Here is a 21,229-nt window from a genome sequence, read left to right as displayed (position 1 = left end):
TTGTTGGCTGCCCGCGGCGGGTACACGAAACATCAAACGGCTCTGGAAAATTCATTCAGCAGCTTCCCTCCCCCCTCCCCAATGCCGCAAAGGCCACGCCCATCTGTAATTGTAATTGCATTTAATTTCCATGTGGAAAAAAAACACACAGAAAAATCACACATAAATAATGGAAAATAATGAAAATATTAGCTCTAAAAGGTGACCCCTGCCTGCCCCTGCCCCTGCCCACGCTACCAGCAGAATCCCGAATTCCGGCAACCAGAAACCCAAAAGGCAAAAACTTTTCGCAACACAAAATGGTGTGCCAGCTGTCATCATGCCACCCTCCTCCCTCCCTCCCTGCCCATCGGGCGGAATGGGGTACTGTCGATGGGTGGGGGGGACTATGATGATAAGGAGGCGTGGCTGTATGGCCGAGTGTGGCACGGTGGCAGTGTGGCAGCGTGGCACTGTTGAAAGGCTAATTTTGCAGATTTGAACTGTAAATTAAGGAGGAGGCACAAAATGCGTTTGTGGCTTATCATTTGGCTCTGATGATGAGAGATTCAGAAAGAGAATTACGAAATTAGGCCTTGCCCTCTGGACTTCCACTAAACCACCCACCCCTCCACCACACCACCCACAACCCCCGTAAAACACAATGTAATTAACTTTTGCGCGACTGCTGCTGCTGCCCCATGCCCCCTGCCCCCTGCCCCCTGCCGCCTCTCAATATATTTGATATTTATTCTGTGGCACTCTCTGGCCCCTCCGGGTGCACTTTGGGGCAAGACTCCATCTCTCTTTCGCTCCTTTTTGGAAAGCAATTTGAAACAAATTTTATTGCCAAAGTTTTTCGGAGGTGGGTTGGGGATGGCCTGTGGAGAGCACATGGAAAATTGTTCAAGTGCCGCCGCAAACAGAGGAAAAACCATAGAGAAAACGGGCAAGGGGGAGAGGCACATGAAGGAGGCGGAGGAGGAGTGGAGAAGTTACGGCCTGATCCACAATTAGTTGGGGCCTAAAAGTGTGTTAACAACTGAAGGATTTTGGCCTGAGGATTCGGAGGAGGGAAAGTCGCTTGGCAGGTGGTCAAAAGATTAATTCCGCAATTTCCTGATCTTTTAGTGCCATTCAAAATCTTCGAAATACTCTCCCCATTTTTCTCTGAGTGTTGATTCCGTTGATTGCTTGATGAGACGATGAATCGATTATGAAGTAATGAATTTTCGGGGCAGTTTGAATTTGTGTGTGAAAGGGACACTTGAAAATCGTTTGGCAGGGAAAGTATCGTGCAACGGCAGCGGCATCGGCTGCGGCGTCGGCAGCTTGAAGAACTGCTGCCTGCAACTGCTGAACCGAAAAAGGGGGCCACAACGAGGGCCACGAACCGGACAGACCGGAGAGCAACGTTTCGCTTTATGACCAGAAGGCAACCAGTGCGTATGCGTAATAAACAAAACAACTGCAGCAGGACTCCAGCAGAAATTGCCTCTGTGTGTGTATCTGTGTGTGTATGTGGGCTTTATTTAAATTTACAACCCAAGCATTCGGCACTGTTGAGCTTTTGCTACGCACCAGCACTGAATGGAGCCCGATGCCACATGCCCCATGCCCCATGCCCCAGCCCCAGCCCAAAGACTCCACGTCCCTGGGTGCACATTGTGTGTGTGTGTGCCTGCCTCTCTCAGTGTTTGGCGTTTCCCTCTGCTGAATAATAAATTGTATTTTGCGGCATTTAAAAGCAATTTTTTAACATTTTTCAATCTCAATGGCAATGGCTGAAGCGTCAGGCACGCACACACAATCATAAAGCACATCCTACAACCCACATCCCAAAACCAGGATGCCTCCACCCCAAAGAGGAGCAGCTACGGAAGCTGGAGACGGACACAGACGCAGGCACACAGTTTTGTCTACCAATTTTGCAGTGAATTGTCCTGGGGATACTCTGAAGCCAAGGCGCTGTCAAATCGTAACAACAGCAGCCAGCAGCAGGAGCAAAAAGAGAGTGAGAGAGAGAGACAGAACAGGAGATGGGGGCAATTGTTGGCTTAGTCTCTTTTGGGGGGGGGCAGGCACAGAACATTTTCGGACTCCTCGACTGCCCCCTGTGCATTTAGTTAAGCTTCAAGTGAAGACAGGCAACGATTCGGCAGTGAAACAAATTGCTGCATTTACCTACCCCTGCCACTGCCCCTCCTGCCTCCTGCCATTAGAGCAGTAGAGTACAAAAGTGGCAGACAAAAGCAGTCTCGCAAATGCTTGTACTCGTAGTTTGTGCCAAACAGTTTGCATAAACTTTGATTATGTGTGTAAGTCCCGAGGCAGGCAGAGTCGTCCCCTCCCTCCATTGTGCCACACCACACGCATGTGTGGCCAGAGGATGCTGCTAGAGACTGTACAGAGAGAGAGAGAGAGAGGCGGGAGAGAGAGATCTCAGAGATTAGAGATCAGAGAAGGCGAAGGCTTTCCCTCAATCATTCAGCCCAATAACACAAAATCAATCGAAAGAAAATACACACACAACCATTTTTGATTTTCCAGCGACTAAATTTATTTAACTTTGTATCCTTTAAAGGACATTCCTCTAACATTCCTCTAACAAATGGACCGTTTACAGCAGCGTCGTCGACAGCGGCAAAAGCAGCATCATGGGTACGTGCCACTAAGAGAGAGAGAGAGAGAGAGAGAGAGATCAGTCACTCATATTCCTCACCTTCGCGTATGTAGATTCGTTGGCAAAATGCTCAAGGACATGCAGCAGATGTCGTGGGGCCCCCGCTGCCGTCCCATGCTTGATTCAGTGCTGCTGCCGACAGTGGCATTCATCACGGATGGGATGCGCTTCTTCAAGCGCTGCCACAAGCCCGATCGTCGCGAGTTCAGGCGCACCGCCATAGCCGTGGGCGCCGGCATCCTTCTGATGGGTGCGGTGGGATATCTGGTCAAGATTCTGCATATACCCATGATCCTGAGCGCCTACTAATCAAATACCTACCAATGAGAATTGAGAAATAAAGTTGCAGTTCATCCGATTGAGAGAGAGAGAGAGAGAGACTGAGAGAATAGCCCGAGAGTGAGTTCTGGCAGTGGGCCAAAAGCCAAGCTGCTTTTTGGGTTTGACCCCCGACACTCGGGGCCCTTGGGGCACAGAGAGGGACAGAGAGAGAGAGAGAGCGAGAGAGAGTGTTGACAGGCGAGCATTTCTCTTGCAAAAAACACATTCGATGCTGCCAAAAAGTTTCCACTGCACTCCACTCCTCGAAGGGGGCAGGCATCGAAGATTCGGGGGGGGGGGGGGGGAGGCATTGCCAGATAAGCGGGCAGCATCGTGTGGCAACCTCTGAGAGTGTCGTTGGGTTGTGTCGAAGGTTGCCAGACGGCCAAAAGCATTGCCAGCTTAAAGTCAAACTGTCACAGCGTGTCCTTTACGCTGTCCTCCCCCCTGCCCCCCCTCCCCAGGCAAAGTGCTGTCTCAGGGCAGTCGAAGTTTTCCTCAAGTGTCAGCATTAAAGTTTTTCCCCTCACACAAAATTAGCTGGCGTAGCTTTTGTTTGCGGCTGTTATCGTTGCAGTTGCAGCTGCAGCTGCAGCAAGGAGATGCAGGACATGCGAGTAGTCCAGAGTCGCATGTGGCATGTGGCATGCGGGGTAGTGCAAGTGGCATGTGTCTCCATTTGCTGCTGTTATGTTTTATTGATGAGTCTCTCAAACCAAAATTGATGATGCCGCGTCCTTCCGGTTCGTTCGTCCTGGCTGCTGCCTTGTTGCTGCCGCTGGCAAATGGCGCAAATTTATTCAAAACTTTTGTCGGTTGTTGCATCCGCTTAAAGCGTGGGTTGACATGCAACAGGCAGCAGCGGAGCAGAGCAGCTGAGGAATGCAACTTGATGGAGGAGACTGTGTCCTGTGTCCTGTGTTTTGTGTACCCTCCACCTGACTCGCAAAGGGAGCGACTATTCGGGGGTTATGAAGTCTTTCGCGTAAAAGGCATGGCACGGAACGCAGACACAAAGGCATAGTGAGAGAGAGAGGGGGCGTAACGGGAGAAGCCAGGGGTAATGCAGTCAAAAGGGAAATCCTAGCGGCAGGATAAGAACCTGCTTTATACAGATGGAGCTGTCACTGTCTCGCCCCCCCACACACACACAAAGTCCTGGCAATCCAGTTACTTAGCCAGGTCGGACGGTCCTCCAGGGATAACCTAAGAACACACTCCAAACGAGCCAAAAAGGACCAGAAAGAGTGTGTCCTTAGCACTGGAAATTGTGTACAGCTGCAAGAAATTCCACAGCAAATTTATTATGATGTCCTTGTTGGTGGTGCAGAGAGTTCCTGGATCCTGCTATGCAGCTTGTTTAAGGGAAATGTTTATCATTTTTGGACAAAAGTAAATAGGTCCTGCAGTTTCTGATCTAATTTATCGATAGGTATGCGATAATTAAATTATCGAATAATAATTAAAAATTATAATTTATTTATAGATATGGTGTATCGATTGTATCAATGGTTTGAGTAATCGATAGATAGATAGATCACGAAAAAGAGTCGAGACTGCCACCTACAGTTCGTTTTTATTGCTAAAAGCACGGATTTGGGATTTGCGATGCAAATTTCGGATATGATTGGACATTTTCCAGCACCCGCAGGGTATCCGTTATTCGGGCTAGCCAGGCGCGTTCCTATCTTCTACTTTTCCTTTTGCTGCATTTTAATTAAAAGAGAAGTGAGGCCATTAATTTGCAACTACAAATTACACTCAATAAAACATGGGTCTGCCGCTGCCGCTCCACTGCCACTGCCACTGCCGCCTGGCTGCCTTTGCCACACACTGATTTTTTGGCAATGTACAGAAAGAGGCAGCGACAGGGATAGAGCGAGTGTGAGAGAGAAACAGTGGAGAGAAAGAGTGAAGACAGAGAGAGAAAGAGAGAGAGAGAGAAGAGAGTGGCAATCAATTTGCACTTTGACTACAATTACTGATTTTCGACACTTGAAAGGATTTTATAAATTGCCATTTGGCCGATGCCCCGAAAACACCCAACGCCCAATGAAAAAAAGGACTCCCAGTGCTTCCAGTGTGATGTTGCTGCTGCTGCTGCTGCTTTGCTTTTGACTTTGGCAATTTGTTTTGGCCTTTTGCCTTTGCTCTGTACCGGCCATAGTCTCCCCTCCCCTGACCGCACGCACACTCACTCTGCTGCATGTGTGAGAAGCCTTTTTCCAGGCTTATGCTCCTTTCCTGTACAACTTTAATTAACTCACTTCTGTGCGACTTCTGTGGCCAAATGGCAGGCAGGGCTCTCTGGCTGGGTTAAGGGCTAAGAAGTAGGGGCAGACACGGGTGGGAACGGGTGCGAACGGGTGTCGAAAGGAGTCGAAAACTTAAGTGATATTTGCTGCAATGGAAGTGGCAATTAGGTTTCCGCCTGAATGGAAGGCCTAATGACGTGATGACAAACGAATTTTTTATCTAAAATAAGGAAAAAGGAAAACCATGGGAAAGCTTCAAGGGATATGCACACCCCATGGGGGATAGGAATGCTCTTCCAGTGCCAGGAAGGAGTACAAGGAGTGCCATAATATCAATGAATCGTTGGTTTCCACACAGCCGCCGCAGAAATAAGAGTTGCCGAAGATCATGGCAATGTCCCATTCCATGGACTCTGTAACTGCTGCTATGGGTAACTCTCTGTGAAGCAATTTCCATGCAAAAATGAAGCCACAAGCGATGGCCATAAAGGCGGAAAACATTTTTACACATATGACTGACGACTGACGACTGACGACTGAAGACCGACGACCTAACGCTGATTGCGTTTGTCACGTCCGCAAAATACGAGTGCAGTCCGGAGCCCAACAGAAAAAAAAAACTGGGCCCGTGTGACGGCTAAGCGAAGCAGAAAGGTGCCACCCAACAAATAGGCCATGGAAAAGCGCTGCGGCGCGGTGCTGCGAAAGCCAGAGACGGGGCGAGCAGCGGCAGCGGCAGCGACAGAAACCGAAAATCGCGAGGACATGCCGTGACTTTGTTGCTGGTTGCTGTTGTGGCTTGGCTTTATGGTACCCCTCTGCAACCGTCTCTCTTTCTCTCTCTGTGTACTTTTGATACCCTTATTTGTCGATTAAAAAGAGGCGTATCGAATGCTGAGAAGCTCAGATTTCCACTCAGTTTGGGGCTGTTTTTCTACGATATTACATTAGAGGGTAACCCTTAGTCGATAGACTAGTTTCTGTATGTGTTTTTTTGGTTTTTGTCTTTTGCATCTGCGCCAAAAACTAGGAAACGGACGACAGCAGCAGCGGAATTGCAGTAAAATCGTCATCGATGAACTCAGCGACCCACAAACACATACATATAAGCATACACACACACACACACACGCACAGACATATGTATATGCCTGTGTACATCCAGCATTGCGTATACGTAACGTGGTGCATATGGAGTTGGTGCCCCAGTGGTTCCTTTCCATTCCGTCTACCGATTGTCGCAGTTGCGGCATATTTGCATAATTTAGCGATTGAATTGTATGCTCACAAGCGAGAAGCAGAGTTCGAGCATGCCCCACATCCGTCTATGCTGTCACAGCATTACGCCAGGCCAAACCTACATACATACATAAATATGTACATACATCAAGTGGCTGGGAGCCCCATCCATACTGGTTTTCACTTATTAATTAAATAATTTTTGTTGCATTTGCATCCTGGCAGCATAATGATATTGCTGCCGATAATGATCATTGCTGTGCACATGGGCGGCCACAGGACACGAGACATGGGTCATGGGACATGCGACAATAATTGCATGCAACATAATTAAAGCCATTAAAGCACTTAAGCTTCCGGAAAACCCACGACATGGCCATACGGCAGGGAGTCTACAGGAGAAGTGAGAGAGGGGGGAGAGAAAGAGAGGCAGAGAGGCATGGAGAGAGGCAGGAGTCATGTTTGCATATTGCATAATTATGATGAAAACACATTTAAATGCATTTAATGAAGCAGCACAGAAGGGCAAAGGGAACGAAAGGCTGGACCCCCTGCAGCTGCCGAGAGATCCGTGGTTTGAGCCCTTGGTTTTTGGGGTCAACCCTGGATTGGCAGGTGGCTTATGGCCCCGCACACCACACCACACCCACCGCCCCACTTCCCCATCAACCGAAAAAGGCTTTTAACGTTTATTGGTTTTTGTATTAAATATTCTACGGCTCGTAATATTTATAGAAACAGATTGCCCATAGTCCCATCAAAGGGCATATTAAAGTCAAAAATGGAAACAAAACACCCTCGGTGCATTCTGGATGGGAAAGGGAAGGGAAGGTAAGGATCTATTAAGTTGGCATCTATGTATCGATGGCAAATATTTTCTCACTTTAAAATCCCCTTCCATTGGAGGAGCTCCATCTGAGACTCTATTTTCGGATGAGAACAGCAAACGAAAAACGTAAAACAGGAAACCAAAATGAATCTGTGTTCCAAATTCGTACAGGAAAATGCAATTTTCGTTTTCAATTACAAATCTTGGGATAAAATTCAATTGATTTTCGAAAATCTTTCACTTTCCATTTCCCAGATTCGATATTTGGCAAATAAACAAAGTCATCGAGGAAAATGCCTGGGTTTTCCCCAGGAAGAAAAATTCGAATGCAAATTTTCAGCACAGCATTGGCTGGATATTTTTCTTATTTTCTTGTTTGCGCCAATCGACAAGGCGGGGGTTTGGTGGGGTTGGGTTAAATCTCTCTTGACAATCAATTGAAGGATGAGTGTTAGAAATGGGATACAGGATGCATGAGGCAGGATGAAGGATGCAGGATGCAGGATGCATGAGGTTCTGTTTACTAAATTTGTGGACTGCACAAATTATGCATGCAATTTAAGTGACATGATTTATGGCTAAAAGATTTTTCAAATATTTATACAAAAACACAGACCATCTCTGGTCTGTCTCTCTCTCTCTCTCTCTCTTTGTACTAGTTGTACTAGCATCTGTGTAGTATTTAACTAAATTTATTTTTGGGGTTTATTTTTGTGCTGCTTTTGTGGTAGGGTTTAGAAAACTTAATTAAATCTCATCTCTCTGTATGTGGCGGCAGCATTTAAATTGTATTTTCCATTTTCTATTTACACATTGTGACCATTTTTACGCGTCAACTTTTCCATTTGCCTGCCTTTTGCCGTTTCATCTTTCATGTGGCTTCCATAAATGTTGCATGAGGCGCACTTCCCGTTTCCTGTTTCGCTTTTTCGAAACTCTAGAGATGTGCAAAACACTGCCAAGGAAGGCAGGACAAAGATTTTTCGGCATGGCTCAAGCAGGAAGCTCAAAAGTTTAGTGAAGGAAGCGTCAAGCCCCGGAGGAGGTTGGTGGAGCCAGGGATTTAATTTTGGGTCAAGTGTGGGACCAAAAAACGAACGGCATACCTTGAGCCCCATAATTGACACATTATCAGGCGCTGTCCTTTATTTTTCCACCTGCTGCTCTCCTCTTTTGCAGCGCCTGAATAAAGTTTCAATTACCCGCATTTCCATGGACTGTCTGTCATGCCACACACTTGGGTTAAATATTTATTAAGTTTATTAATGGGCACACACAAAGGAAAGCGGGAAAAATCCCATCGAATCGAAGGCTGTGATGCACTCACCCATCTGTCTCTCTCATTCCGATGGCAGCAAAACGTAAGGATCACTGCCGAGCAATTAGAAAGGATCGGAAGTAAAGATCCGGTATTTATGGGGGGTACCTCTTGGTGCCCTCTTGAAGAGTAAGGGTATCCATGAAAGAGGGGGAAAGCCACACAATTATAATTATTTATTATGCGACAGTGTTGCCATTGTCTCCGTCTCCTCTGGCGCCCATCTCTGTCGCACTTCTTTGTGGCAGTCAGTCGCACTCGCAGTCGCAGTCTCTGTCCAGCCCCCACCACCCCCCCTGTTGTTGCACACTCTGCAAACGAAAGCGAAACGAAACTGTCGCGGGAGTTGGCCATAAATCATTTATGCAACAGACACACAGGCGAACGCATGCTGCAGGCAGGGTATACAAAGTGGCATAAATCAACTTACATTCATCCCCCTGCTCCAGAGGGGCGGAAGGGGAAGCTCCAAGAGAGAAATACGTGCCTGCAGTCATATGCAGAACTTGCAACAAGAGAGTTCTTTTCCTCCTCCTCCTCACGAACCTCCCCAACCAAATGCCGAGATGCTGCAGCAAAAAACTGTGCAGAAAAAACTTACGCGTTTCGCTTTGGCGCCTTGTCTTTGCATTTCGCCCACCCCCCTCTGAAAACTTACCCATGAATTTTTCTACCCTTTGACACTCCCTCCGTGCCACGTTCTTTGAATGCATGTCAGTGCCTGTGTGTCTGTGTCTGTGTGCGTGTGAGTGTGTGTGCCTTTTGATAAGCGTACTTTGGGATCCAAGAAGAGAGAGTGAGACGAGACGAGAGCCGTGGAAAGGTCGTCGCGACGATGCAACAGCCAGAGCATAAGCTCAAGCTGCAACTGAAACTGAACCTGAAGCTCAAGCTGAAACGCTTTTAAGCGGAACAGTGGGGGGGAGTAGTGGTCCAAGGGGCGGCTCCGTTCCTTCTTCTCCAGAGGGGCAAAAACTTGAGCTTTTTCTTTTCCCACTTTTCCTCGTTTGGAGGCACTTTATTGGCAGTTGCTGCCAAAGTATGCAGCGCTGTGTAAGTTTTCTCCCCGAATTTAATTTCTGACATGTGTACGAGTATGTGTGCAACCTGTGGGAGGGGGCGTGGTAGTGCCGCGTGATTAGATTGCCACATGAGGGGTGCGAGGAGACGTATAGGGATGTAGAGGAAGGTGCACTTGCAGCAGCAGCGGCAGCTGCTTTTGTTTGGACCCAGCGAAAAATATGATGCGAAAACTTTTGATCGGAAAATACTCGTATGTACATAAAAGAAAATTGCTTATAGATATACCACAATATAGTATACAACTTTACCTGTATGTACATGTGTCTGTGTGTGTGTGTGTGTGTACGCGAGGGTGTATTAGGGTTTATTTTATTCAAGGGATTTCGATGTGAATATTCTTTCTGGCTATTCAAATGGGTAATGAACAAGCAATGCAAATATTTACTGAAGATCCAAAAATGTTTGTCTAAGTTGAAAATAATACTCAAAATATACCAAATTATACCATAAAAACTAATGTATTATTAAATATAAAAAACTACTAAAATGTAGGTATTACTATTCGAAAATCTAATATCAGAAATACAAAAATTCTGTTCATTATTTCTTTAGGGAATGCCAACGAAAGCGCTGCTAAAAATACCAAAAATACTAGATTATACCATAACATACTACCATATCCAGAATTGGTAGGGATCTGTATAATTCGAGAAAAAGTATAAAATAAATTGTTTTATTTTTAAGATCCATGTAAAACTTTGCAGCAGCTTCTGTTTATACGAACTCGCGGCTCTCATTTCGCCTATATATTCGACTGTAGCTTTCAATCAGCTCCAAGTTTAACACGGTATTTACCTAGAATTTCTTATAATTTCAGAACATGAACAGAACGAATCTAACAACTACAAGTAAGGTGAGTGATTGTTCTCTTATGAATTATTAAATATTTCATTATAAATATTGTAGTGATATTTATTATGTATTACAATGTTTTCCATAACTTGCCTTTACTTTTTTTCTGCCCTACAGCTGTCGTATCTTTTTCGCATTTTTCCATTACATTTTCTCATTGCCCTGAGGGCTGCTCTCTTTTTTTTGTTGTTGTTGTTGTTTTGGGATGCCAGCAAACGATTTGCACGTATGTTTTCCGAACATCCGTCGATTTACAAAATTATAATTGCAACCTCAGTCGACAGCCATAGCCACAGCCACAGAGCGTTTCTCTTTCGCTCAAACACGTTCTAGGGGGTGTAGAGGGGTTCTCAATGTGGGGTTCATGCCACGTTTACAATGCACTTCCGCCCCATTGTTGTTTTGCATGTTGACATGGCAGAGGAGCCAGAGGCAGAGCCAGCGCCAGCGCCAGGATTCCGAAACAGGAGCCAGACATATTACTCATACGCCTTGCTGCCACTGCCGCTGATGCTGATGCTGCCGCTGCTGCTGCTGTGGCGGCGTAGGAGGTGGCAGCGCGGAATCGTTGGTGCGTGTTGACAATCATGGTCTGTTTTTTTTTTTGTATTTTTCGTCTGCCTGCCCCACTAATGTGCCACGCCCCATCGGGAAGTGTGTGAGTGCATGTGTGTGTGTGTGTGTGTATGTGTGTGTGTGGCAAGCGGAAAAAGTTGAACTGACACAATCGAAAACGGGAAGGACAGGAGGAGGAAGAGGCAAGCGTCAGAGCCAGTCAAGTGTGCGGCTCGTCTTTTCTTGCCACACCTCCCCGTGTAGCAACAATACCAGAAACTGCCGAGGCAGCAGTGGCAGCAGCAGCTGCAACAATGCAACATGACAACTTCCGTTGCATTCTGCCGCCTGCTGCGGGCACAAAAGAAAAAGCGGCACAAAAAGAAACAAACCAACAAGCAAACACTCAATGCCCGAGAGAGAGAGAGAGGAGAGAGAGGGAGAGGGAGAGGGAGAGAGAGAGACTGAGAGTGAGGAAAAGCGCGTGGAAAACTGTAACGGAATCGCATTGTGTAAGGAAATATGTTTTTTCCTGCCCCGGCCCCCCATCAACCGTTACAGATAGGGGCGGGGGAGAGCTGTAGCAATGCTTAATCGCAAACCCTGCAGCCAGCAAACGATTACGAAGTGTATCCATCTAGATACATGCCCGTAGATGTAGATACATGTATCTAAAATATAGTAAATCAATTAAATACAAACACAGGCAGGCAAATGCCTGCCCCTGCCCCTGGGTTGAAATTTAATTAATTTGAAGCCCGATTCGATTCGATTTGATTCAGGGGGCGCACCCTGCAATTCCATTTAATTATGCAAATCAGACGGCCACCCCCCCAACCCCGACGCTTATTAATTACTGCCCACTTTTCTGCGCCCGTTTATTCGGCACTCTCCTCAGTGGTTGCCAAACCGTAGTCGTCGCCATCCACCACATAATCCACATACAACTCTTGCTCCTCCGCTGCCGCATCATAATCGATGATGGGATGATCTGCCTTGTGGGCACACATCACCAGATGGAAGGCATACGCACAGGGTTCGTCATCAGGTGGCGACGCATCCTCCATGCAGCGGCTAATCATAGCCGCCGTCACTCCGGTGGCATTCATCAGCTGCAGATCCATGCGCCCCCCCGCATCGAGCCACTGGGCATTGGCTGGCTGCCTCAACAGTTGACAGCGAATGTTGCACTTGTACTTCAGCGCCACTTGAGCCTCATGCAGCAGACTCTCAAGATTCTCGAAGCTCTCGAACGTTTCGTACTCCTCGTAGGTGAGGTTGTTGCTCCTCAGGCAATCGTCAAAGTCCTGCAGTCCCACATCGAAGAAGCTGAAGGGATGGCGGCCCTAATGGCAGGACGGATAGCGTAAGGCAAAGATTCCTCTAAATATTAATATTAGCTCCCACCTGAGCGAGGCCTATGATTAGGCCCGATATCAATGCGGCACTCGCGAGTAGTGTGTAGGGGAACATGGCTAAGACAGAACTGAATTCAGTCTATATTTGAATAGAAAAACACTTTCAGATTCCAAAGAGTTGCTCAAAACCAGTTCTATGTATTATTCTGTTGATGCATTATTCATTGCCACTGCTCTCTGCCTCTGCGTCCGACTCTGAATCTGATTCTGACTCTGACGCATCGCTTGCCTCCAGATGATCCGATATGCAGAGGAGTATGTTGAAGGCATATTCACAGACATCAGCATCGGCCTCTTCATCGTGCGCCCGCTTGCAGTTCTCGAGCGCCTGGCGATGATCATCGGTTAGGGGCTCCTTCTCATCGATTTTGGCCACATCCACATGCCCCTGACTGTCCAGAATGTCCGACTTTGTGGCCAGACAATGGGCAAAGCATTTGTATTTCCTATCCAAATTTTCCAACTCCTCCTCGGAGCTGCTCATGTCGATGCGTTCCTGAAACTCTGCTTGGGTGATGTTGTTGATGGTCAGGCACTCGTCCACCAATCCGGATTCATCCAGAGCAGTGGGCAGGCTCTATGGGAGATAGTTTTAGGTGGAATCTACAGATGTTTGCTCCACCCATATAGTGGGACACGTACCTCAGTGAGCGGAGCGACCACTGCGACCAGTAGAAGTGCTATAAATATCGTAAAATGCAACATTTTCAATAGTTGGACAGCCAGACTCACTCGACTGGATAACACAGAGCGAACTACTTGTTGGGCTTAACCAGATATCAGCTATATATACATCTCAGCCATTGATTATCTGTACAATCTCACAACCGACTAATTAGCTTTGACTCTAGAGGAGGGAACTCGTTAGGGGCGAACATGAAAAACCGGCACGTGCATTTAATTGTTCGGCGGGAAAACAATCTCTGACTGATCCGATTGGCAGCTTTTGTCATAGCTGATTGATTGAATTACCCGAGGGCCATGCACAGTTCATTTCTAATTTTCCATTGCAAAACTCTGCACCAATTTTAAATAAAAGTTCAGCCTGGAAATAAGAAAATTCACGTAAATTTTGTTATTTTATTTTCGTTTTTTTTTTCTCTTTTTATACGCAGTGGAAATTCGCATAAAATTTGCCTGTCAACATACGAGTAGGAATACTTGGGGCAACACTTTTGCTGCTGCCTGCCTGCACACGAAAATGAAGCGACAACTGCAGCACGAGTGGCGACAAATTGGAGCTGACAGAAAAGGGCACGCGATGGGTGCGGCATGGAAAATTGTGGCATGGAATTTCGAACCATGCGAAAACTCTAGACAACAAATGAAAATTCCAAGGAACACACTCGCATTCGCATTCGCATTCGCATTCGCAGTGAGGTTTTTTGTTGTTGTTGTGGCAAGCGACTTTGTCCCTCTCCCTCTGCCGCGCCGCGCCGCGCCGCCACTTGCCTTCGTTTATTTACGGCCTTTGCCACATTTTCCTATGTTTTGGTGCATATTTTGGCCCCTGGCCAAAAGGGAAATATGTGTGCAGTGGTGGAAATTGCAACATTTGCAACATTTTAATGGTCATCTACCAGGAGGTGCTAAACTGTGTCCTGTGCCCTGTGCTCTGTGCTCCATGCCATGTGCCCTGCCTTGCCCTTTTGTATGTGCGATCTGTCAGCGTTTCGCTGCATAATTGCATTTCCGAAGCTTTCCATCGAATCCATCCATCAATTTATCATGCAAATTATGGCGAAATTTCTGATATTTTCTCGGTTTCTCGGTCCCATGCTAATTATAATATGCACTACTCCCCCTTCCACAACCCGCACCCGCACCCGCACACCCCCCACCAAATGTGTGTGTTTGCCTCATTTGTTGGCATTGTTGGATAAATCTGAAATTAGCAATTGGGGAGTACTGAACAACAGACATAATTCCACACCCAAATCTTTAATTGTTGTTTATTTAGAAATGGAATTAATGCAGTTCCATCCATAGGCAGGGACACCGGCTCTAGCGCTTCTTAAACTTGCAGCAAATTCGAACTCAAAGTGGATGCATCCACGGAAGAGAACTCCGCTTGGGGAGAGTTTCATTTCAACATTTCCCCCATTTGTTTTCAGTGCATCCTTTGCAGGATTCCTACCTTGTGAGAGTCCAACGAATATTTCATCTAATTTAATTGTCTTTGGATGATATTATAATAAACAAAGCTTTTGTTCAGCGGAAAGTTGACTTGATAAGGGAAGGGAGGAGCAGGAGCAGGAGCTCCCCCCCTACTAAGGATGCTCCTGCTGCTGTTGCATGCCACCACAACTTTATGGCAAAGTTGCCACAAGAACCAAAGTTTGCGCTGGTTTTTTTTGTTTGTTTGTTGTGTGTTATAAAAATAAAAAAATAGTCCAACGACTTTCCAATATGCATGTCACGTATTTTGCATGCACTTTGATGGCACGACCACGCCCACACACACACACACACACACACACACACACACACACAGAGACACATGGGTGGCACACGTGGCATCCAGAGATTCTGAAATATGCGTGTAACCTGCAGAGCAGACAGACTAAGACAGAGAGCGAGAGAGAGCCCTGCAGTGCCCTGCAGCGTCTGGAACAATGGATAATGCAACAAATTAGTTGCCCAAAATTCTAGAAGGCGGGGAGGCGAGCAGTCAGAGTTTGAGTTGGAGCTTCTCTGCTTCAGGTTACAGCCCCAGCAGCAGGTCCATTTCGGGGACAAAAGGACGCACTAAAGCAGTTTACATTTATCAATTAGTATGAAATGGAGACCAAGACGAAGTCGAAGGCAGTGGCAGTGGCAGAGGCAATGGCAATGGCAGGACGCAGTCTCCTGCTAGAGACCAAGCCATCTGCCAAGAGTTCATTGCAATAACAGTTACGGGGTAGTGGTGGGGCTCCTCTGCAGGAGCCACTGAAGTGTGAACTGGTGCAAAATAAACAGAGAGAGAGAGAGAGAAAGAGAGTTTCCAGATAGCAGGAACGCTCGTGTCCTTGGAGATGGAGATGCAGTGGCAAAGCCAAAGGAAAGCAAGACAAACCCTACTCCTCCACTACTCATCCCCTTCGCTTTTCCCGTTGGTAATTACAAAATTTTTAATTAAATGTTAAGTGTGAAATGCGGGGGAGGGGGTGGGTGGTGCGGTCTTCCCTTAAGCACTCATAACTATAAATGCGCACGAAGCAGAGCTTTAAGTTCCACTCCAGGACGATGATGACTTGACACTCGTCTTCCGTCTCTCCGCTTTTGCCCTGGAAGGGCGAAACTATCACCTAAAGGACCAACGTCCAACAGAACCGGACTTGTTCTCTCCCTCTCTCAGCCTCTCTGTTTATTTTTTTTTTTCCAACTTTCCGTGCGATTTTCACGCCTCGCTGCTTTTCGGTGACAATTGTGTTCACTGCCAAAAAGATTGCACCCACACGGTGTCCATCGATTCTGTGGCTCATTTGGGAGCAGATGCCAGTGGTAGAAACCTCCCAAACTAGAGACAGAAATCCATAAGATTAATTTGAATATATCTGCAAGAAACTAAAAACAAAAGTCGAACAATAAAATTTTCGTATATTTTTTTCGATTTTAGAAACTAAAATCTTGAAAACGGTCTGAAAAGACTTGAAATATCTCCTAAAAAAACAGATTAAAGTGCCTTTAAGAGCATATATTCCGAAGCTGCAATTTTGTCCGCCGCTCATCAGTTTTTAAATCGTTTTGGCACTTCATGGTTCATGGTTTTATTTTGTATTTAAAAACTATAATTAGCAGTGTGTTTCCCATGATACAAAAAGAAAGAATGAAAGAGTATACCACTATTCGCATATATAGGAGATACATTTGTATCTCTGGCATTGGACACACACCTTTTAGGCTTTGGCTTTGCTGAGGAGAGCTTAAAGTTTGAGCTTAGTGCCCGGCGGCCACGCCTCTCGTGTGCGGAATAGTTTTACTTTATTTGCCGAAGGGGTGTGGAGAGAAGGGTGGAGAACGTTACGTTAACTAAAAATAAACCGAGTGTTAAACGTGGGCTTACAACACACTGCCCATCCCCCATTCCATCTCCCATCCCCCATTCCATCCCCCATCCCCCATTCCATTTCCCATTCCATTCCATGCCATTTTATATTGGAGATTCGTGAGGCGTGAATAATCGCATTAGTTGCGAAATTAAAAATTACAAAATAGAATAGATAAATCCGCCCACGGATGGCTGGATTTTACCGGGCCCCTCCAATCCCCCACCACCACCTCTATTTTCGGGTATATGGGCATCCTTGTTTATAAGGATTTACTGCTAATTGAATTGCCAGTACAAAAAAGAAAGGCAAGTAGAGGAAAGGAAAGGACACACACACACACAGGAGTAGAAGGAGGCGCCTGGTAGAGAAATTAGTTAAGCCAATGCATAAAACTTAATGTCCTGGACGTTTGGGCCCCCAATTAACTGCTAAGCAGGTCAAAGGTGACCCCTATTGTAGCAATTAATGTCGCAGCAGACATATATGTAAATATCGGCTTCATCATCCATGGTCTGCATATTGCCACACGCTGTGGCATGCCACAGCTGCATGGATGACGTCTAGAGCTGCCACAGCGATTGAGAGACGGTACGACTCTTCCGCCTGTCCATCTCTTTTGTGGCAACTGTGGCACGTCTTGGTGCAAATTCAAATCAAATCTCATGGCAGCAGCAGCAGCAACAAACGGAGAAACCATTAGAGAAAGGGAGACAGATGCAGATAAATAGAGGGGCAGAGAGAGAGAGAGGGAGAGAGTGCGAAATCTATTTCCTTTGTATGGCATTTGAAAGGTTTCAAATGATTTTCAATTGTTGAGATGCATTGAAAATGGCAACAAGCCGAAAGGCAATGGAAAAGGAAGAGCTCAATCTGCCTTTAGATGCTTATTCTCTCTTCGTCTCTTGCTCTCTTCGTCTCTTGCTCTCTCCCTCTCCTCTCTCCTCTCTCCTCTCTCCCTCTCTCTCTCTCTCTCTGTTTTTTCACTTGTGTCTTGCTGCATCAACATATTTTGTTCAGCTTTTTATTGTATCGCTTGTGAGCTTCAATATCCGATTTTCGTATAATATGATTCGCATTCTTTGGCTTTTGGAGTGGAGTCCATGACTTCACCTTTGACCCCAGTCAGCAGTCTGTGAGTCGCATGGCAAGGTGCAAGACCTCCAGCATTGTGTATTCAATTCCAAAACGCTTAACCCTTCCCCCACCCTACAGACTGCGACTGAGTGGCGGCGTGTGGCAGAAGAACAACACTCATTACTTGAGTGCTCGCTTGCAGCCTTTTTGTGGCAATTTTCGAGTGCGCTTTCTGCAGTTTTTAACTTGCAACAACAAGAGTCAAGTGCTGCCTTTTTCTTTCTGGCAGCAGGTGCATGTTTGTGCCACGTTTTATGTCTGTGTGTGTATGCAAAGTGCCGCACCAAGCGTCATTGATGCTGACGTTGATGTTGCCTGCTGCTGTTGCTTCTGTCGTCAAGCTGCCACTTGTCACATGGCAACAGTTTAGTTTTCCACTCACCCGCACATGCATACACACACATACACACACACACACACACACACACACACACACTTGAGAAGGGGCAAGTGGCGGCTCAAGTTGCACTCTCACATACGGCAAAACGGAAATCAACGCAGTGCAGGCCCTTCGCCGGGCCAAAGGAGTGAAAGGAGACGAAAGACGGAAAACGTTCGCCGAGACACGAAAGGGATTGGTGAAAAGGAGTGACGAAAGCACCTAACCCCCGAACAACCCGACGCCACCCCAACGGGTCATTTCATGTGTAGCATTTATTTGGGCAGGAATTTTTGATTTTTTTTTTTTATAAAAACTCTACGAACATAGGAAACTCTAGCAATATTTTCGTTTACTTTCTTTTCTGGATCGAATACAAGATGTTGTTTAAAATTCAATTATTACAACTCGTTTCATTGGGAAAACACGGAATATAATAAAAAAAAATTTCAAAATTAAATAAGTTATTTAAATAAAAGAATTTTGGTTGAAATGTTAAAAAATTTCCTCGTACATTGCCTGATGGCGGCTCTACTCGCGGTGGTAAGTGATTCCGCCCGCCACTGGGATAGCCAAACTGATTTATCCGTTTACACCATCGACAGTCACAGCTATCGATCAGTGGATATGCCCGAAATTTGCCGGCTGCAGATAGCAAGGAGGCCTCACGCCAACCAGCCAGCTACCCCATAGACACTGCCATCGCTGTGGGGTCAACCAGGGTGAGCTACAACAGCAGCTCCACTGAGATGAAACCAGAGTCCACGATGCTTGTGGCACGCACAGCAACAGAGGGAGACACTGCCCCCGCTGTGACGCACATTCGCCGCAAGAAGCGAGAACTGCGTGTGGATCCACCCTACGATTTCCACACGACGCATTTGTTCTGCGAACTCGACCAGCGGGGCAGGCACCACATCATCTGGTTCTACCCCAATCACTGCATTTGGATCTGGAACAACAAGTACGTCCACGAGGGCTTCTATCGCGTCTTCAAGTTGTACCAGCTGGAGGCCTTTCTTTTTGGCCAGTATTCCGATCGGATGAACAAGTTGGAGTTCGAGAAATATTTTTTTGTGCGTCCCTAAGATCACAATATGGAGTGGAGTCTCCTCAGTCGCTGTCGCTGTCGCTGTGTTAGCAGTGGCGTATTTTGTAAATAAACAAATTATTGTACAATATATTCAATATTCGAATGGTAAATTCATTTCCAAGCTATGCTTCGCACTTCTGGATGTGAATTTCTGCATGCCAAAATGCCAAAACACCAAAAGGTCATTGCCCACTGTCCCCTTCCGTGCTGTTCGACTCTGTTGCATGTCTCATGGCAGCCAATCTGCAGACAATGATGCAGACAAGCGGCAAGTGGAGTCCTCCGGGTGGTCACACTTTTTAGATAGACACACAGAGGCCCAAACAACAGCTGCTGCTGCTGCTGCACGACTGCAACATTTTATACGTAATTTGGGGGAAATATTAGTAAATTCCAAGTAAAAACAATCAACAAATGGCCAAGAACCATTTGTCTACTCTTTTGGCTTGTAAATATTTATTTCTACTACACATATACACACTCGCCTACATAGAAATTTTATATGTTGTATTGCTGTTGCTGCTGCCTTTCCTTTTGTCCTGTGTGGCAGCCACAGTTTGCACGCTTAAAGATTGTATTAATCTGTATATATTTCCATGTACATATGTATATATATGCATATGTATATACTCACTACATGAGCGGGATAGTGGGTATCTTGGAGTCGAGAGTGTTTTGTTGGCCTTAAACTTATTTTTGGGGCGGAGAGCTTGAGCTGCTCCTTCATCTCTAGCCTGCCACCCACACACCTCGCTCTCTCTCTCTCTGCTTTCCTGCCACAATGTTTGTGTACATGTGTGCAGTGTTGCATAAGCTGTAAGAATAACCTGCCGTCTTCTAGCCCAATGCATTGGCAGCGCACTTGCCACAAGACAGGCCAGGCTGGCAGGCAGACTCTACTGCCATTGCCACTGCCACTGCCACTGCCGCTCCTCCTGGCATTGGCAAATATTTAGTTTCGATACGTTGCCTTTGGGCCAAACTCATTTAGATGCAAATTTTTGCAGCCAAGATGCTGTCCTGAGAGTGGGAATGGGAGTGGAAGTAGAGGGGAGTGGAAGGTGTGGTGTGGTGTGGTGTAGGGTAAGTGCATGAAATGCATAAAATTTAATAACTACTAGCAAGTATTTATCCTTTGTGCTAGTCAAGAGACAAACAATAGGGGAGAGGAGGGGGGTTTTGGCAGGGATAAACGGTACGGATTAAACGCCAAGGGGGGGGGGATGCCCTACCACAAGTCCTTTGTCTTTGTCGCCAAAAGTGTGAAAAGAATTTGTTAGTGTGTGTGTGTGTGTGTGTCACTCAAAAGATGCCCCCCATCCCCCCTTCCCATACACAATGCACCTTTTTGAGCTGTCCCAGATTTATGTGGTGGAAAGCTGACCAACAGCCGGACCAGACTGGGACCCACTTTGACATCCAGGCTCGTTCCACGTTCCCCGTTTCCCGCTCCGAGCCGCTTTTCAAGCTAATGCTCTCGATCCGTTGGCACCTCTCCTCTACACCCTCCCGCCTGCTGCTTCCTGATTCCTGCTACTGCTGCTGCTGCTGCTGCTGCTGCCTCTGTGTTTGTTTTCCTCTCTCTCTCTCCCTCTCTTTCTCTCTCTCTGTTTCACTCTCTTCATGACAAATGTTTTTGTTTACCCCAACATAATTCTTTTGTGATTGATGTGCTCGTTCCTGTCCCTCTCCCCGTGTGTGCACCCGGCTACAGCCGGATTTCCCTCAGTTTTTCACCCCCTGACTTTTTTCTCTCTGTGTGTGTTTTGTTTGCATAGGCAAGAGGCAAAAGAGTCTGTCACATATACATATATATATATATATGTGCACCTCTTTGTCGCCCTGCTCTTGTGGCACTTGTAATAATTCGTTGCCAGAGTCTGGGTCACTTTCTGAAGGTGCAGCAGCAGCAGCAGCCGCCTTATCTCAAGTGTTTTTCCTGGGAGTGGAGCACAGAAGAAGCAGAAGCAGAAGCGGAGCACCAGAGTGGAGCACTCCAAAGGGTGCGACTGTTGGTGAAATATTTATGAGAATGAAAGGAGGCAGGTGGGCAGTGC

The 21,229-nt window shown here is 46.5% G+C and overlaps 4 protein-coding genes across 4 annotated transcripts; 2 read left to right on the top strand and 2 right to left on the bottom strand.

Annotated features, from left to right (window-relative positions):
- Nucleotides 1-2,452: 2,452 nt before the first annotated feature.
- On the top strand, nucleotides 2,453-3,051 carry LOC111077274 (protein transport protein Sec61 subunit gamma-1). Its single transcript, XM_022371475.2, has 2 exons — nucleotides 2,453-2,640; nucleotides 2,716-3,051. Exons 1-2 carry the CDS (start codon nucleotides 2,591-2,593, stop codon nucleotides 2,969-2,971), a joined length of 306 nt encoding a protein of 101 aa, XP_022227167.1. The 5' UTR covers nucleotides 2,453-2,590; the 3' UTR covers nucleotides 2,972-3,051.
- Nucleotides 3,052-11,885: 8,834 nt separating this feature from the next.
- LOC111077255 (general odorant-binding protein 57b-like) lies at nucleotides 11,886-12,630 on the bottom strand. The gene is made up of 2 exons (XM_022371455.2): nucleotides 12,522-12,630; nucleotides 11,886-12,460 (listed from the first exon to the last, which is right to left on the bottom strand). Exons 1-2 carry the CDS (start codon nucleotides 12,585-12,587, stop codon nucleotides 11,993-11,995), a joined length of 534 nt encoding a protein of 177 aa, XP_022227147.2. The 5' UTR covers nucleotides 12,588-12,630; the 3' UTR covers nucleotides 11,886-11,992.
- On the bottom strand, nucleotides 12,598-13,306 carry LOC111077256 (general odorant-binding protein 57c). Its single transcript, XM_022371456.2, has 2 exons — nucleotides 13,175-13,306; nucleotides 12,598-13,109 (listed from the first exon to the last, which is right to left on the bottom strand). The coding sequence occupies exons 1-2, from the start codon at nucleotides 13,235-13,237 to the stop codon at nucleotides 12,690-12,692; spliced, it is 483 nt and encodes a 160-aa protein (XP_022227148.2). The 5' UTR covers nucleotides 13,238-13,306; the 3' UTR covers nucleotides 12,598-12,689.
- A 5,145-nt stretch (nucleotides 13,307-18,451) lies between these two features.
- Nucleotides 18,452-19,278, top strand: LOC111077273. Its single transcript, XM_022371474.2, has 2 exons — nucleotides 18,452-18,622; nucleotides 18,685-19,278. Exons 1-2 carry the CDS (start codon nucleotides 18,572-18,574, stop codon nucleotides 19,165-19,167), a joined length of 534 nt encoding a protein of 177 aa, XP_022227166.2. The 5' UTR covers nucleotides 18,452-18,571; the 3' UTR covers nucleotides 19,168-19,278.
- Nucleotides 19,279-21,229: the final 1,951 nt, after the last annotated feature.

The sequence above is a fragment of the Drosophila obscura genome, unplaced genomic scaffold, assembly GCF_018151105.1.
Source record: "Drosophila obscura isolate BZ-5 IFL unplaced genomic scaffold, ASM1815110v1 contig_17, whole genome shotgun sequence".
NCBI lineage: Eukaryota > Metazoa > Arthropoda > Insecta > Diptera > Drosophilidae > Drosophila > Drosophila obscura.
The sequence above is the reverse complement of the archived record's forward strand: the minus strand, read 5'-3'. Positions and strand labels throughout refer to the sequence as shown.

What these genes read in the sequence shown, in the direction of transcription:
- LOC111077273 (XM_022371474.2), top strand. Translation starts at nt 18,572, where the DNA reads ATGTTAAAAAATTTCCTCGTACATTGCCTGATGGCGGCTCTACTCGCG. An exon ending in TGGCGGCTCTACTCGCGGTG is followed by an intron (nt 18,623 to 18,684) that starts GTAAGTGATTCC and finishes CACCATCGACAG; the next exon opens with TCACAGCTATCGATCAGTGG.
- LOC111077274 (XM_022371475.2), top strand. Translation starts at nt 2,591, where the DNA reads ATGGACCGTTTACAGCAGCGTCGTCGACAGCGGCAAAAGCAGCATCAT. An exon ending in CGGCAAAAGCAGCATCATGG is followed by an intron (nt 2,641 to 2,715) that starts GTACGTGCCACT and finishes TCGCGTATGTAG; the next exon opens with ATTCGTTGGCAAAATGCTCA.
- LOC111077256 (XM_022371456.2), bottom strand. Translation starts at nt 13,237, where the DNA reads ATGTTGCATTTTACGATATTTATAGCACTTCTACTGGTCGCAGTGGTC. An exon ending in TGGTCGCTCCGCTCACTGAG is followed by an intron (nt 13,110 to 13,174) that starts GTACGTGTCCCA and finishes TATCTCCCATAG; the next exon opens with AGCCTGCCCACTGCTCTGGA.
- LOC111077255 (XM_022371455.2), bottom strand. Translation starts at nt 12,587, where the DNA reads ATGTTCCCCTACACACTACTCGCGAGTGCCGCATTGATATCGGGCCTA. An exon ending in TAATCATAGGCCTCGCTCAG is followed by an intron (nt 12,461 to 12,521) that starts GTGGGAGCTAAT and finishes TCCTGCCATTAG; the next exon opens with GGCCGCCATCCCTTCAGCTT.